The 16,897-nt window shown below is 55.7% G+C and overlaps 1 protein-coding gene across 23 annotated transcripts in view; it reads left to right on the top strand.

The window, feature by feature from the left end:
- NCOR2 (nuclear receptor corepressor 2) overlaps nt 1-16,897 on the top strand; it is a 221,886-nt gene that overhangs the window by 120,310 nt on the left and 84,679 nt on the right. For all 23 annotated transcript variants that reach the window (XM_027469767.3, XM_072024399.1, XM_072024413.1 and 20 more), the window contains 2 exons: nt 3,375-3,427; nt 13,611-13,677. In XM_027469767.3, the coding sequence (XP_027325568.3) occupies nt 3,375-3,427; nt 13,611-13,677 (120 nt within the window). The remainder of the gene's footprint in view (nt 1-3,374; nt 3,428-13,610; nt 13,678-16,897) is intronic.

Raw genomic sequence — 16,897 nt, 5'->3', positions numbered from 1 at the left:
GGGACGCTGGCACCCAGGAAAGGGGAAGGAGGGTGCTGGGGAAAGGGCTCTGAAAACACACACCAGTCACAAACACAGCTGCCTGCAGGTATCGGGACCTGCGCGCGTCCTATTTCTGTCTCATGCACACAGAAACCGAGAAAAACACCTTTAATAACTTGTCATTTTGGGGCTGCTCCAGCATCCAGCACAATTTCGCTGGAAGCCAAGCAGCTGATTGCTGGAGGGGTGGCTGGAAACAGCCCCTGAGGGGCTGAGGATGAGAAAGGTGCTGGAAAAAATGATGCATCTGCAGTGATGGTGCAGAGCAAAGCAGCTGAAAGGGTCAGAGCGGGCCGGATGGGGTCTGGCAGCATCCCTTACGCTGCACCAGCTGCGGGGTGCAGCAGAGGGAGCCCGTCCTGCCAGGGTGGATGTAGCAGCCCTGGCTGTGCTCATCAGCTGTAATTTGGACTTGCTGTGCGGAGGTGGGACTAATCACTGTCTTCCCCAAGTGCGGAAGGGAGAGGTCACAAGGGAATTAGTGGTCGCTGCTGCGTGTCGCAGCCCGCTTCCTCGCTGGGGAGGCAGGGCGCATTATTTTTCCTCTGAGTCACCGGGGTCAAACCCTTTGGCCTTTTGCTGAAGGTTGGCGGTGCCTGGGACTGGTGCTTCCTCATCCAAAAGATGGTGCACTTCCTTTCCTTCCCCCACGCACCTTTATTTTTTTTCTTCCCCTCTTTTTTTTTTTTTTGGATTTGCTGATGCTTTTCCCTCGGGCGCTGACACTCCAGAGCCAGCCTGTGTCTTCGGGGGAGTTTGGGAGCTGGGCCAGAGCCCAGAGCAAACTTTCCTCTGCCTCTCCGTCCTGTTCCTCGATGGGGAGGGGAAACCTCTGCCAAGCAAACCCTGCCAGCCCCTCCTTGTGCTCTGTGTGCCTCGCACAGGCTGTCTCCATCTGCCTGCCCAGCGAGGGACCCTTCCCAGCACCCAGGTCCTGCCAACAGCAGGTGGAAGAAGGGATTTTGAGAGCGATCCAGGATAGGACATGTAGGGACTTACCCGGGGGTTTGGGGCTGTGTCATGGATTTCCCCTCGGTTGGAAGCTGCTGGGTGCTGGCCCAGCTCTGGTAGGAAACTCTTAGCTCCTGACTTGAGTCTTTTAAACAGCTTTTGGGCTATGAGATCTGCGCTGAAATTTGTAACCTTGGGAGCTGAGCATCGTAAGGAAGCAGCTCCTGTTGGCTTCCTGTTCCCAGCTGCTTGTTGCTTTGAACCTACAAGCACCAGCCCTGTATTTTTTGCCTTAAGAGGTCTGATTCATGTCTGATTCTCTTTGGAGGGTCCTCATTTCTGTGCTCCGCAGGTTTTAAACGTGCAGATTTGCACCCTAAGCCCTTTGCCCATTAGTGGTGCTTTTCCAACCTGTCTGATGGGCTTCTGGGTGCCCTGATGCCTCCTCCCTGGGCCCCAACATCAGCCCCAGCTGATGCAGGATGCGCTGGGGAGCCCAGTGGTCGTGACCCACACCAGGGCTGGGCTCCCTGGCTGTAAAATCACCCCCCTGCACTGGGACCAGGGGCACCTGGCAGCACGGAGCCCCCCAGGGATGAGCATGCTGTGGTGTTGGAGCAGCCAGGGCCCCCGAGGCTGTGGTTTTGTAGTAGCTGGTGAACGTGAGCATCCCCGTGTTATCCCTGCCGTGTAGCTGAGACCACTTTAAAATGACCCCGTGTTTCCCCTAGGGAGAAATTTCATTGAGACTTGCGCTCTGAATGCTGCAGTGACCAGAAAGCAATCGAGGGCTTCCATTCTGTTTTATTTTTAAAGAGCTTTCAGTAAATCCACGGATTTCCCAGTCACAGCTCGCCTGGCGATTTTGTTTTTCCTAAATGTCATCCCCAGAGGGACGTGGTACACATTGCTTCCCGTGCAGCAGTGCCGTGCACGTTGTGAGCGTGTCCCCGTGCCATCCAACCCCTCAGGTTTGCTTTTGCTTACTCGTTTAGAAAGTTGTCATTCTGGGCAGGTTGCGGACAGCTCTGAGGAAGGAAGGATGGTGCCTCTCGCTCCTCTTTTTAGCATTTAGTTTTTTTAGCATTTAGTTATGGGGTAGGTAAAACTCATCTCCTGGCTCGCTGTGCTGCAGGGGCTGAGTCCCGGTGCTGGGCAGTCAGAAATCTCCTCGAGGTGCTCTCGTTGTGTGGAACTTGGCTTTGGGTCCCAGTCTCTTATTTCTGAATGGCACAAGTGCTGCGTGCAGGGGCTGCCCGTTAACACCCGGGTTCCCTAACTGAGGGTGTGAGTGGCTGCTCGTGTCCCAGATAAGGAGCAGTGGAAATATTTCAGCAGCCTCCGGGGAGCTGAGCACCATCAGGGCATCGGTGACATCCCGTGTGCACAGGAGTCTTCTAACCCAGACAGAAACCAAAACACGGGTGCCTCCCCTTCTCTTAGAGGAGATTCGCACCTTGTCATGTGCCAGCCTGTTTGCTCTGTTTGCTTCCTCCCCGGGGAGGAGACCCCACTGGGCACACACCTCCTCCTGGGGCTGGTCCCCTCTCCTGGTGCATCGCCAGCACGGTGTCCGGGTGCGTTGTTCTGGCAGCCGTGCAGAGTGCCAAATGCCCCACTGTGCCTTCAGGGCCACGCTGGTTCCTCTCCCCACCTCTCCCTGCACCCGAGGGATCACTTGTGCCTCCCCAGCACAGAGGGACGCATCCAAGGGCAGCCAAAAAAAAGAAGCTGGCGACCTGCTGGTGCCAAGACGCAGCAGCAATGGGCTGCAGGGGATGGCTCTCCCCACACCTCTCTGTGCAAATCACCACTGTCCACACGGGTGCCAGGGGGCTGCAGGGACGTGCCCAGCTGCTCTCCCACCCCTTGCACTGCTGGAAACCCCAGGGGCTCAGCCTCATCCTGCCTCCTGTCCCTGCTGGTGGCTCTGCGGGGAGCTCAGGCGTGCTGCTGCCGCCGCGTAGACATAACAACGCGCAGCGCACGGGCTGGCTCTGCCCGCTCCCCGGGCCCCCCTTTCCCCTCGCCTCCCCCGTGTCGTCTGTTCGGAGGCGCCCAGCAGCCAGGCACCGCGCCGGGCCGTGTTTTGTAGGCATTACGTAGCAAAAACGCTTCCAGCTCGGGCGCTGCCTGCCCTCCCACGGGCTGCGCTGGGATGCGCGGGGACTCGGCGGCGCTGCCGGCAGCCAGCTCCCTCCGGCAGGGGACACGGGGGGCACGGGGACAAGGAAGGGGCCGGGTGGTGCTGCGGGTGCTGCTGTCCCTTTGCACCCAGGCTGGTGAGGCTGGGGGGGTGGCGGGAGGCAGTTCCAGCCAGGATTAAGTTTCTAAATGTCAGGCTGTACCATTTATGCCTTCATTTTTCTTCTTTATTTCAGCCGTTATACAACCAGCCTTCAGACACCAGGCAATACCATGAAAACATTAAAATGTAAGTACGGGGCAATAAAGGCTCTTCTAAATGTCAGGTTGTGTGCTAGGCTGCAGCGGGGGATGCTCGCTCGTTCCCAGACCCCGTCCGTACCTTCCCAGAGCTGCTGCCTCGCCACTCGGGGTGCCCGAAGCACGACCCATCTCCGGGAGCTGGGACAGATGCTGAAGGTGCCGATTGATTTTCCTGGGGGTGGTGGGAGCAAATCCTGGCTCCTCTCTCAGAGCTTTCCTGCAGGGCTCTCACCCTGGCTGCAGGGGGCTGGGGGACACAGCCCCATGGTGCTGCAGCTCTGCCCTCCCCGGTGCCACGCTTGGTGGCGGCTCTGCCGTGTGGGTGACACCGGTGTCCAGGGGTGTTTGGGAAGGAGACGAGCTGCGTGGTGCTTTATTTATTTTTTTTTTCGGCTCGTCTCACGCATGCCGAAGTACGAAATCAGCTGCCAGCATGCGCGCGTGTGTGTTTGCATGCGGGGAAGCTGAAGTGAAATGAGAAGTTGCAATTACAATTAGATTTTCCTGAAGCACCTCTTGAATGTCTAATAACAACTGGTTATTTCAGAGATACTCACTGAGACTTAGCAATCATGTAATTTATGACTTATCACCTCAATACATGATTTAATCATCAACTTGCATTTAATAACCACAACGACTTCCTGAACACAGAAGAAATATAACAGATAATGAGAATAGTGATAATTGTGATTATTGTTGGAAATTTGAATAGGCAAACCAGATCTGAAACTTTTATCTGGCTTGAATGAAGCGATGATTGCTGTGAGCGGGCTGCTCGGCGCTGCCTGCAGCAAGTCTATTTCGGTACGGGCTCGGTCAGCTGCTGATAATCATCTTTAATAATCTATTAACAAAAGTTAATAATCTTCTGCTTTTCAGCAGTATGTTAATTGGTGCCAGGGGAATTACAGGGAAAGAGTTAACGGGCTCCTGCTGTTGTGCTCTGCTGCCGGGGCTCAGGGGAGCGCGGCAGGCGCTGGCGGTGTTTAAATGCTGCTGTCCCCAAGCACCGGGGGAAGGAGGAGGCAGCAAACGTGGCTTTGGTACTGCATTTACCCCAGTTGGAGCTCGGCAGATGTTGCCAGGAGCCTTGGGCAAGGGCTGCCCAGGATTTTGGTGCATGCGGTGGGCAGATGTGTGCCCTGCGCACCGGCTGCCTCCCGCAGTGCGCCGCGCTCAGGTGTGCTCTGCTAGCTGTGGAGATGTGAAAAAGGGAATCAGAGCCACCCCCTCAAGCTTTTACTGATTCAAGCCGTGAATTACGAAGCAGTGCTGATTATACCCTTGGGAGAAGAGACGATGCCTGGCGCGGGGTCTGTGCTCACCACGAGCCTGCAGCCCCCTGCTCTCACACCTGGGTTTGGCTCTTGGTTCGGGGAGTTGACGGCTGATAAACCATTCTGTGCAGCGTCGGTGCTGGCCCAGGGACGTGCCCTTCACACTGCAGGCTGTGACCCACCCCAGGCACTTGTGGCGTGTGGATGCCACCATCTGCCAGGGTCCCCCGACCTCCCCTCCTCTTGAAGCTCTCCATCACCAGCCGGGCACTGGAGGTGGCAATTTCAAGCTGCCGGCTGGCTTCGTCCACGGAAGAACGAGTTAAAAGCAGATCCAGCTACTTCACCCACTCTCCGTTCCCTTGCCAATATTTGTGGTTTTGGGATGACGTTTTCCTGCGATTTAAATGATTTCCTGTCCTTCGTTACTGCATGGAAGATGGGCACAAGCAGGAGGGGACGGTGACTGCGCAGGGCAGGAGTGAAACTGGTGATGGGACGCGAAGTGTTGTGGGAGCAGCTTCCAGCACCTCCCCAGCAGGCTGTCCTCTCCTCTTGGTGTGTAGGAAGGTCGTCCCGGCCCTGCCGCGGGCTCCCCTCCCTCCCTCGTGGCCGTAGCGGTGATAAACCAAGGCGAGGTTGAAAACCAAGGTGAGGTTGAAGCAGGGAGCCCTGGGGTTAATGTTCTCGGTGATTAATGCTGCAAAAGCATGGGAAGGAAACCACAGGTTTTAATGAAAAGCCACCATCTCCTCCTTCCAGAAACCTTGCAATTAGCTGTCTTCAGCTGGTTATTGATGCCAGCCGGGTGCATTTACACATCTAGGTCAGGGAAAGGCCCTCGAGCTATCTGGGCTCCAGATGCTTGCTGCTTTTGACCGTGGGCCTGTCTCAGAGGTCCTGGGGTTTGGATTTTATTGTGCTGCCTGCAGAGAAGTGCGGGGAGATCGGTGAGTCCTGTCCTCCCACCTCTTGTGTCCTTGCTGCACGGTAGAGGATGTTTGGGTGCCTGAGGGCCAGGCACAAAATCGAGGTCTCAGCAGTTGCAGCGAGCAGACACTTCACGGTTGTGTGCCCAAGGTGAGGAGGTGTTAAACTTGTGCATCTTGACCAAATCCCACCCACGGCCTCCTTGTGGGCATTTCTGCTCTGGAGGAGCAGCTTCTGCTCCCTGGCCTGGGGTGGCTGCTCCCCCAGGAGGTGAAGGGAGACCCCAGGGAGCTTGGAGATACCAGCCCGATGCCTTGCAGCACCGGGGGGGGCTGCCAGGGCACCGCAGGCTGTGCTTTGCTGGGCTGGAATGGTTCTGCTGGTGCAGGTTCTTCTGAACAACCTCACCGTAAGCAGGTTTAGCCATGATGAAGAAGCCTTTTGGCACCTTGCTGGGTGATTCTGTCCCCGAGACCTCACCGTTTGCTGACTCTGTTGCCCTAAAAATAAACGGATCCCATGGGAGGTGGGTTTGGAGCCTCCTACCTGGCCATGCAAGGACGATCAGGCTGCTTCTACTCACAGATGCCTTTTTCCCCCCCCCCAACTTTTCCTAGGGTGATTTTTTTTTTTCTCAGTTGAATGTTTGCAAGCGTCAGTGGGAAGGCATTTGAATATCACAAAGCCAGAATTCCTCGATTTCTCTGCAGCGATACTCTGCGCGTTGCAACACTGCTTTAATTCCTCCTGCTTGTTTGCTTTGCTTTTCAGCGGGGATGAGTCACTTCTGCTCGCAGAGCTGACTGGGGAGTTACGGGAAGATTTTCTGCTCTTCCTCAAACGTTCCTGGTCTCTTCTTTTCCGCGGAGTTTTATGGCCTGTCTCCTATTCAGTGCAGTTAAAATTAATTTCATGCCCCAGTTCATCCCAGTGTCTGCAGTTTCAGAAGCTTTTAAGTCCTGTTTGACTGCCTCGCTGTGCTCTGCTACCCGCCTGCTCGGGTCCCTCCGGTTCACCTGCGAGCGCAGGCTTCCAGCAAGCGTGCTTAATTTTGCATGCTCCAGCTGCTGCGGGACCCAAGGCACAGCCGAGGGCTTTGTGCCGAGGAGCTGACCTACCTGGGGCAGGACAGGGGCCTTCGTGCCCGCAGTACCTGCTTCATTGGATGGAAACACAAAGTACAGAGAGCATTGAAGTGCTCTTACACCGACGGGGATGGCGTGAGCTTGTTCCCAGAGCTAGCTTGGCCCACGCTCGTGCACATTATGAATTTTCCAGCTTTGCGGTGTGCCAACTGGAGGCCGCTTGATGGATTCTGCAGCAGGTCAGGGGATGCGGAGACTTCTCGTGGTTTGTTTGTTTTTTTTTTTTAAACCTTGCTGAAATACAGGGCACCTAATTGTGCTCCAGTTCAGCACCACCGCATCTGTTCTGTGCCTCGTGCTGTTGGTGTTTTGCCAGCTGGTGGATGTGCAGGGTGAGAGCTGCTCTTCCTACCCCCAGTAGGGTCGCTGCGTGTTCTCCAGGCTCCTGGCCCCAAAGGCTTTAACCTTCGTTCTGCCAAGTGTCTGAGCAAAGGCGAGGCGTGCACACGAGCAGGATCAATTACCTGCTGTCCTCCTGGAGAGAGATTCTCCGAGGGGGCCTTCGCCTCCGCTGCAGTGGATTCCGACTCGGTCAGCCGTGAAGAGCAGCCCGGTAGGACTCTCCTCCCCCTTCTCGAGGCAGTCATGTTGAAATCGCAGGCTGTGGGATTTGTGTTGGAAAGCAAAACGTGAGCTTCTGAGCCCGGAAAAAGCACCCCAGAGGAAAACTGAAAAGCCCAGGGTAAGCACGTGCAAGGTGCTGCTTACAGAGCTTGCTTTAAGCCCTCTTTGCAAGGGCTTCTCCTTGCTGCTGTGCTGCAATTCAGAAATCCTGGGCTGAAAGCAGGCAGTGTTCCCACGAGATGCCCGCAGAGGTGTCTGAGTTTACATTTAGCACAAAACTGATCAAGAGCTTTGTGTGGTTCTGATTTTCTTGCACGTCGAGATGCAGCGGCAGCCCAGCTGTGTGTACTGTTAGCCCGTTTGTGTTGCTGTCTGCAGCTGATGGCTTTTCTTGGGGGGAAATGTGCGGAACGGAAATCTTTCATCTGGATGTTCGGAGAGGTTTAGGGGCTTCTGAATACCTTTTTCTTTTTGAGCTGCCTCTCCCCCTTTTTCCCAAAAGCAGAACAGCTTTCTTCTGAAAATCTGCTGCTAACTACAGCTTTCCAAATCACTTGTCACTCTGGCAAATATAAGTCATCTTTTCATTACTGGCTGTTTAGGGGGTTTAGTAGCAATGGATTGCCTCTAAATTCATAGTAAAAGCCTGACATGTAACACAAATGCTCTTCCAAACCCTGCAATTACTAATGCATTCTCTTTCAGCTCTTTTTATTAGAGCTTGTAGACATTTTCCTCATTAGAAATTCACCTAGCAGCTCCCCGCTCATCCCATTCAAGGTTTCTCATCTCTTTTATTCTCTATTTGCACGTACCAGAGCAGGAGCATTTCCTTGTGATGAATTTCTAAAGGACGGAGCCATCCTGCAGCCTTCTGCTTGTTGCTCTTGCCAGTCCATGGTTCTCTTGCATGGACTATCCTGAAATGCTTGGGCTTCAAGGGGAGGCAAAGGCATCAAATGTGTCCAACCCATGCCCAGAAATGCTTCTGCACTCGCTTGGGTTTGTCTCCTGTTGGTCCTAAGCTCCTAGGCACTAAAGAGGCAGGGCAGGAATTTCCAACCTGATGTTCAAAGCCGTGGCCGTGGCTGTACCCGCTGTCCAAGGGAGGCGTTTGGGCATCTCGCTGGGAGCATCTTCACGAGGGGGTGGCACCGCAGGGACCTGCCAGGCTGTGTCACCAAGGCGCCCCCTCCTCGGAGCGCAGCGGTCTCGCTGCCCTCGGAGCTGCCAGGTGAATCACCAGCACCAACTTTTTCACACGTGGATGAATTACGGTGATGACTTCGGGCCTCCAAAGCCGAATGCATCGTGGGCCTGCAGGACGTGATTTAGGAAGCTGGCAGACCTCTGGATGGCTTCTTCCTCTGACTAGTTTCTAGGCACAGCTGCAGCTTGCTGGCTGCGTGACCGGCTGCGTACCTCCACCACTGCCTTCTCAGCGGCATCAGGGTGCTCTTGGTTTAGCCCATCAAAACGCTCCAAGGCGAATTAACTGAAGATCTGCTCCGCTTTTCTTCCCCAGAAAGAGCTCCTGAATGTTGCAAGAAAGCTCTGAACAGTTCGTTTTCCAGGAACGTGACCTGCCTGTGGGCTAACAGGTGACGCTGCATCGCTGCGCCCCGGCCATTTCAGAGCGAGGGAACGACTGAGCGCAGCCACCCGTGGAAAGGACATCCTGCTCCCTGCCCTCTCGGCAGGGCTCAGCATCCTGCTGCCAGCATTAGGGCTTGGCACCCCGCTCCCAGCGTTGCCCCCAGGGACACAGACATCTCGACATCTCTACGTGTGCCTGCGCTGCTCCCTTGTCTGGGTTAACCTTGGAGCGTTCTTGCTGTGCTCTGCGGGTCCTGTGATTTAAGATCTGCAGTCTCGCTGGCAATGCTTTGTTTGGGTCGAGTTGCCAGGAGGCTTCTCCGTTTCCGGCCCCGCACGATAAATCTCGCCGTACAATGGGTTTGCCAGCTGCTGGCGGCCTCCTTCCCGTCGCTCTTTGCAGGCTTGATCCCGACTCTGTTTGCACTGGCTGGCTGATGAAAGACGTCCCTGGGTAATTAAATACCCGTGATTAGTTCTGATCAAATAGCAGACTTCCTTTCATCTCCTCTCGCCCTGGCCCAAGGTCTCCTGGGCAGGTGTGCCGCAGTTCGTGGGCCCTTCGTGTCCTCGGCAGTCTCACCCCGGCGCCTCGGCAGCGCCCGCGCGCACCTCCGCCGGCACCGCCGCGCGTGCGGCTGCGCACATCCTTACGAGGCTGCAACCCCCAGAAGGCTCGCAGCCAAGTAATTCATGAGGACCCGAGCCAAGTGACTCAGAAGTCAGAGTTACAGTTTCTCTCCTTGACTGGCCCCATTGTGAAAGCCAAAAAAACAAAAGCAACCTTGCGCCAAGGCCGTTAAGGTGGAAGCGGCGGCTTCCACGGGGCTCCCGGCTTTGCTTAGGGGGGGGAGATGAGATGGGCTTTTTGTTGGGCACTTGGTGGGCTGGAGATCGGCTCTGAGAACCCTGCTGAGGTGTGGGACCCACCAGCGAGGTCAGCGGGTCCGTGGGACGAGGAAGAGTTACGCAAGGACGTGCAGTCCTTGAGGCACACCCCAAATTACAGATACCCGAATCTCGCTTCCTGCACCGGTGGCGGGTGACGCTCGAGCAGCACGCTCCCAGTTTGGTTTAACTGGTTGAGCCTCTGGTTCCTTCTGTCCCTGCTGCTCGTGGGGAGGTGCTGGGGACTGGTGGGACCAGGGTTCTTGCTGGGCTCATCCAGCGTGCACTCAGCCTCTGAATTGGGCGGTTTGCCTCCAGAGCTGCTGCCACCCTGGGCATGGAAACAAACGGGTCCCGGTGTGAAATATCCCAAATCACCCACAGCCTCCATGGCAGGCTGGGCTTTCTATTCCCGGCAGGGATGGAATGGGATTTATTGCTGGTTGAGCAGCGGGGGACCAAGATCCTTGGGGAGCTGGGAGAGCACTCTGAGAGCAGCAGCAGCTCTGGGCTAGCGGGGAGAGCAGAAACACCGATGTTTGTGAGACAAGTTTACAGAAGGGAGCTGCATCGAGGGCTGTCACGTACGAAGACGTGGATGTGCCACCTGGCAGCCCCAAAACCCAGCTTGCCAGCGGGCTGTGTCCATCCCAGCCTGGTTCCTTTTGCCGCAGCAGCTGCACACGGGACAGGGCACGATCACTTCAGCCTGCCCTGGTGTGTGTGACGTGGGTCTTGTGCAGCACAGCAGTACTTGAAGCTGCCCACAAGAGTCACTGTTGCTTTATCTAAGGAGCCTCCCTTCCCTCTGCCTGCAGACTGCGTGGTTTCTCCAAGCCAGCCAGGTCTCCAGATGCGCTGCTTTTCTTCCACACTGGCAAGCCTCAGGCGGGGATTTGGAAGGATTCAGGCATCCGCTGAGGATGATGAAGGAAGGTTGGCACGCTGCAAGAGCGACCTTTCCGACAGGCTGCTCCACGCTGGTTGTGTCTGTGCAGGGCTACCAGCAGACAGCCTTTACCTTCCCTGGCTGTGCCGCAGGAATTTTCTTTCCCCGTTTGATTCGCCCAGGGAGCACAGCGTGTGCTTCGGAGACGTGTGGCCTGAATTAACCTCCCTGCAAATGGTTTCTAAGTAACAGCAGCACATGTAGCAAGATAAACTGTGAAGCCTATTTATATTTACCGAGATTTTATTAACCTTTCAGAGGTTGACCTTATGCAAAAAAAAAAAAAAAAAAAGAAAAAGAAAAGATAAAGTGGCAAAAACATTTCGGGTACTTAGCAGGGGGTGGTTGTTGTTTTTAATCACTCCTTGATTGTTTCAGCCTTGGCAGGGGTAAACATCCACGGGCGTTCAAGGCATTCCCCATTTTTACAGCTGCAGAGCCATTAAATCTTTGCCTCTATTAGCACTGCCAAGGTCAGCCATGATGCAAAACTCAAGGCAATGCATCAGCTGTGTACGAGCTCCTGATTTTCTTCCCTTACTCTCCTGCCTGCTGCAGGCTCCTGCGGCAGATCCAGCAGCGGTGTCAAAGTCCCACACCGCTCCTGGGCTGGCACGTGAAGGGCAGGAATTGATTTGGCTGTGCCGGCCCTTCCAGGGCTAAATCCTTCCCCTACAACCCATCGCTGGGCTTCGCTTGTGCTGGTGGGGCGAGGAGGAAAGGGGCGAGCAGTTTGCTGCTGGGTGGGTTTGCTCTGTTGTGTGTGGGCACGATGTGCAGCACGGGGCTGCGCACCACGGGGAGCAGTGCTGGGCTCTGTGCTGAGCAACGAGGGCTTTAAAAGTGGTGGGGTTGATGTAATAGTCACAAAAAAAGGTAAAAGAGCGTTACAAGCCAGGCACCTTTTAGTTTGCCTTTTGGTTGTCAATTTTTTCATGCTTCAAGCTGTTTTAGTACCCAAAATTGACAGGAGCCCAGGAGGGAGGCGCATCTCAGGAGTCAGCCCAGGGCTGTGCCCAAGTTACCGCCAGGAGCATCGCTCCAGCAGAGTTTCCATCAGAGTTGGAATAAACAAGCAAACAATGGGAATGTGTCTTTTGGGCACGGGCTCCTGTTGGAGCTTTCTCACGCAGAACTAAAGCCTTGGAACGAAATCCATCAGCCGGGTCCCTGCAGAAGGGCCGGCTGCCCGCTGCGGCACCGCGCAGCGCTGGAGCCAGAGGAGAAATCTCGCCAGGCACAACAGGACACAGGAGCACGCAAGGAGCCAGGGGAGGAGAGCCTGCGGGTGCCTCAGTTTCCCTAAGTGTTTAGGGCTGTTCTCCCAGAGCTCAGCAGTGAGGTTTCGCTCAGCCCCTCGCCTGCCAAGCCGCTCTGCGGCTCCTCGGAGGATGGTGCCACACAGACAGAGACAAAAGACAGTGGCATTGTGCGATCCAGCAGGGAGAAGCAGCCCTTGGCAGTGATATTTGTTAATATGCCTAATGAGGTGGCCTCTGATCTCTGCAGTGCAGCCTGGAGCAACAGTGGGGCCTTTGTAAGCGTACCGTCAAAAAAGAGCAGAGGCAGAACGTGTCCGTCTGAGGGTTTATTAGCTTTCCCCCCCCACCCTGATGATCAATGCCCCTTTGATTTCTGAAATGGAATGGGAGGACGAGGTTTGCTATCCAAGCCCTTGCTCAACAGATCGTGGAGGCTACGTTGAGGGATGTAGGAGGAGAGCAGGGTGCTTTTTGTTCCCAGCCAGGGGATGTGGACGGGAGGGAACTGAGGGGTCGGTGAGGGTGTGTTTTCGTTGTGCTAAATCCCGCAGAACGTGCCTGCGTGATGCTGCTAAGCTCCTGGCCAGTAATTACACGCTGCAGCTCTGCCTCTAATCCGGAGGAAAGACTTCAGGAAACTCCTTTGTCCCCGCTCCCTACCTTTAACCTAGAGATTTTATTGCTGTGACTGTAACAGGAACAACTGCACCAGCTCAGCTCTCGGTTTCGTGCAGCCTCTCGGAGCTCCTGCAGCTTCTCCAGCACCTCGCTGCTTCGGTGGGTGTTTCTCTTCTGCAAGAGCGTTTCGTGCTAACTTGAAAAAGCAGAAAGAAGAAGAAACCGAGGAGGTGTCTGGGCAGACGCTGGCTCGGTTGTGGTCGTAGCGGCTGGTTTCTCTCTTGAGGTCACACTTCTGCAAGTGGCCGGACTTTCCTGGCTGGTTTGTTTGCAGCTTTGTTAGGCACGGCTCCAAGCAAGCAAGAGGTCAGGAGATATTTGCTGCCAGCACTGCTGCAACCCGGCCTCCCTATCAGCACGGCGGTGCCCGGGGTGAATAACCCTGGGGTGTGTGTGTGTGTCTGTGTTGCTTTGCCGATGCCCCGTAAGCTCAAGCACAGGAGGAAACAGGAGGGAAAAGTTGTTGTCCTGAGGTGGAGGCAGGGAGAAGGCATCGCCCTCACGTCCCAGCCTTCGTGCCCCTGCCCTGGGTGGCGTGCGACGGCCACCAGGTGCTGTTGGGACTCTGATCCGTGCTGAGCGCACGGTAACTGGTAGCAGAATTGGGATTTTATGAGCTTAGCTCTCAACCTTGGTCCTGGTTTCGCCAGCAGACGTGGTCAGTGCTCCTCGTGTTCGAGAGTTTGTTGATCTTTCCATAAAGCTGGCGCAAGGTCCCCAGATAACCGCGCTCGCTGCTCTGACGTTGGTTTGGCTCCAAGCTAAGGTGGAAGCGGCTTTGTGACCTCCTGGCTGAGCTGGGAGTGCCTGGCGTCGAATTTTAGCCCACTCATTAACCAGATCTCATCTTTTTTTTTTTTTTTTTTTTCTCTTACAGAAACCAGGCAATGCGGAAAAAGTTAATTTTGTACTTTAAGAGGAGAAATCATGCTCGCAAGCAGTGGGTAAGTGATTCCTGCGTACCCCGCTTTATGAGTTTAAAGCAGCGTAATTCATTATGTCAGAAAGGAAAGGGATTTTTCCAGCAGAGACCCGCTGAGCACTTTGTTTGCTGCATTGTCTTTTTCCTTGCCGTGGCATCTCTGATGCTAACAGCAACTCGGATGTAAAGGAGAGGTCCCCGGCCCTGCTGCGTGCAGCACCTCCCTCCACGAGCACCCAGCGTGGAGCACGCACACGGGGTTGGCTCCATCACAGGGGAGCACAGCGATCTCAGAGTGACTTTTCCTAGGGTAAATGTCTGTTTTGTGAGTAATTGAACCCCGAGAGATTCGTGAAAGAAGCTGGCTCCGCTTCTGATAAACGATCAGGAGGCTGAGCTGCCTCTGGTCACTGAGCGATGTTCTAGGAATTTGTGGTTCAGAACAAAACCAGGCCCTGGGCAGGTCATTTCTGGACAGCCCTGCCTGCAAGATCGCTTCCAGCATCCTTCCAGGAGGGGGTTTTTGGTTGTGTCAGGGGGAAGGTGGGTGTTGGTAGGAGACTTCACAGCGCTGTTCCAGGGCCCTAGCAATTAGAGGAGAAAGTTCAAATGGGATTTATAGAATTGCTGCTGTCAGTGCTGCCGGTTGCCTGCTGCCAGCGGGAGCTGGAAGCCGAAAGCAGCTGCCTGGTTGTGCTGCACGAAGGAGGGGAAATGTCAGAAGCAACCAACGACCCCAGCCGGGAAGCGCGGGGTGGATTTTGTGGTGTCTCGCTGTTTACGAGCACGGCGGGTGATTCAGCTCACCACGCAGGGCTTTGGGTTCACCTGCAAGGTGCCAGCACCACTTCCCGATGTGTGTCTGTGCTGGGTCGGACTCAGGTGCCAGCGTCAGGGTCTGAAGGTGCAAATGTTGTGGGTTGGAGGATATCCTTTGGTGCTGGTTTCTCTGGCACTGCTCCAGGACCTGCAGCGGTGGGCAGAGGGTCGGTGTCCCCTTCCTCAGGGCAGAGCTGCCTGTCCTTTACTGGAACCAGAAGGGAACCAAACGGGAGCTGTGCCGAAGCTAGACTGAGGCTGCTGTGAATATCAAGGAGCTGGGGGGAAAGGTTTAGTTAGGCTGCAGGAGCACGGTTCCTGAAATACAGCCTGCAGTCAAGTCGCCTGTCATGCAAAATAGGTGAATTTCTGCCAGCCGGTTTATTCAGTGTCCTTGAAAGGGGATTTTTCAGTTTAGGGAAGCGTTTTGCCTATTCTACAGAACAGGCAACAGAAGGTTGCTGAATTTGCAGAGCGCACACATTTGCTGATGCTGTTTGCAGAACGGGTGTGCTTAGCTATTTTTCTGCCTATTTTGTAGCGGGCCCTATTTTTAGCAAAGCCCATCGACGTGCCAGCCTTCCTTGCTGGCTCTTGCCCTTGCTGCTGCCTTGCCACTGCCCGGGGCCAGCTGGAGCAGGGGCTGAGCACACCCCTGGGTTCGGCCACGAGAGCCCCCCTGGAGGAGCCCACAGGGATTCCTCTTGCTCCACCAGGGTCGGCGCAGCAAAAGCTTTTTATTTCCTACCAAATCGGTGATGCTGCAGTGAGAGCAGGGCACAGGGAGCCCTTCTGGACACAGAAGGTTTATCTCCATCAAGCGGGGAAGCCGAACGGTGGGGCTGGTGTAGGATTGGAGCAGCTCCTCCTGCCACCCTCGCTCTTCTCCTCCCCACCGAGGAGCTGCGGGCGCGTGGGCTGCGGGCGGGCTTGGCGCAGCCTGCAGCCTGCCTTCAGCTGCTACGGCAGCGTTACTACTCACCCGCTTTTAGCTCAGCATGGCAGGGCCCATTTGGCTCGCCACCGCTCGTGGGATGGAGAGGCTGGTGGGAGGATGAGCCGGGAAGGGGAGGAGAGGGAGCACCGAGGCCAGGAGCCGGCGTGGGTGTTTCATCTGGGAGTGGACACGCTGGCTTGGAGGATGCTTGGAGAAGGATTAGGTGCTCCTGCTCCTGAAGTGCCTGACCCAGGAGCCTCTAGAGCTGCGAAAACCTGGGGACAGAGTGCTGTAAGGGGCCTCTGAATAACAAATTGCATCAAGGAAGCTAAAATAAACCCTCCCCGAGCCCTTGTCCTGGGTGAACTCGGCGTCCCCGGGCTCTGTGGGGCCGGAGCAAGGCTGGCTCCCGGCCACCAGCTGCCTCCCGGCGCCCCGGCTCGGTAAACCCTGCGGGGTATTTTTATCCTCTTCCCAAACGCGATGCTCCGAAAGCGAGAGGCTGTAGCAGTGCTGGCAGGATGGGAGCTCTCGTTTGTCATTTGGGAGGGGTGAAAACGCAGCAGCTGCGATTCCCCCGTGCTGCAGGAATTAATTGATCTGGGGGGCAAGGGTTAGTGTGCATCACCCCAGGGTTTGGAGGTGCTTTGAATGTCCTGAGTGCCCCGAGAACTGCCCCCAGGAGGCTGTAGGATCACAGGATGGGTCTGCTTGGGCCATGGCCAGGCCCAGGATGCCTGGGCTGAGCCCGTGAGCCAGGATGGGAGCAGCACCAGTTGTTGCTGCTGGTGCCTGGGGCCGTGGCACAACAAATCCACTTGGCTCGGGGTCACCCAGCTGCCTCCTGGGCTGAAACTGGGCGTTTCCATCCTTTTGGTGGGTTTTACCTCACCCTGCTTTTTTTTTTCTTTTCCTTTTTTTTTTTTTTTTTTTATTCTGGTTGCTAAGAGAGTGAGACGAGAGCAGGGTGCATCTGGGAAGTCCTGTGGCACCGGACTTCCCTCCAGCCGTAGGATGGTGGCGGCGAGAGATGAGTTTTATTTCTTTGAAATCTCGATTCGCCCCGGTGCTGCCGCGGTGACTAACGCACCGGCGGCTCCTGAAACCAGCCCGCGGACTCAGCTCAGGAGTGCAGGGGGAGGGAGGCAACCTGGGGTTTGCCATTGATTATTTTGCAAAGCGCCATCTGCTTTCGCTTCCTGATTTGGGGCCTGCAAGGCACTTGCTTCGCTCAGAACGAAACCTTAAAATCCCCTCTGCTTGCCCAGCTGCTTTCACGTGAGCGTCCCTCGTGGCACGGGGCGGGGGCACGGCACTGCAGGCACCTCGGGCACACGGGCTGGCCACGGCAAGGCAGAACAGCTCGAGGCCACCTCGGCTGGCAGTACAGGCTCAGTTTGTGCTGCAAACAGGATTTTAAAGCTCTGGGTACCAGGCTGCCCCCCAAAAACCCCTGGGAGGAGCGTGGTTGGTGCGTGGGGTGCAG

The sequence above is a fragment of the Anas platyrhynchos genome, chromosome 16 (assembly GCF_047663525.1).
Source record: "Anas platyrhynchos isolate ZD024472 breed Pekin duck chromosome 16, IASCAAS_PekinDuck_T2T, whole genome shotgun sequence".
Classification (NCBI taxonomy): Eukaryota; Metazoa; Chordata; class Aves; order Anseriformes; family Anatidae; genus Anas; species Anas platyrhynchos.
This window is presented reverse-complemented; position numbering and strand designations above follow the sequence as displayed.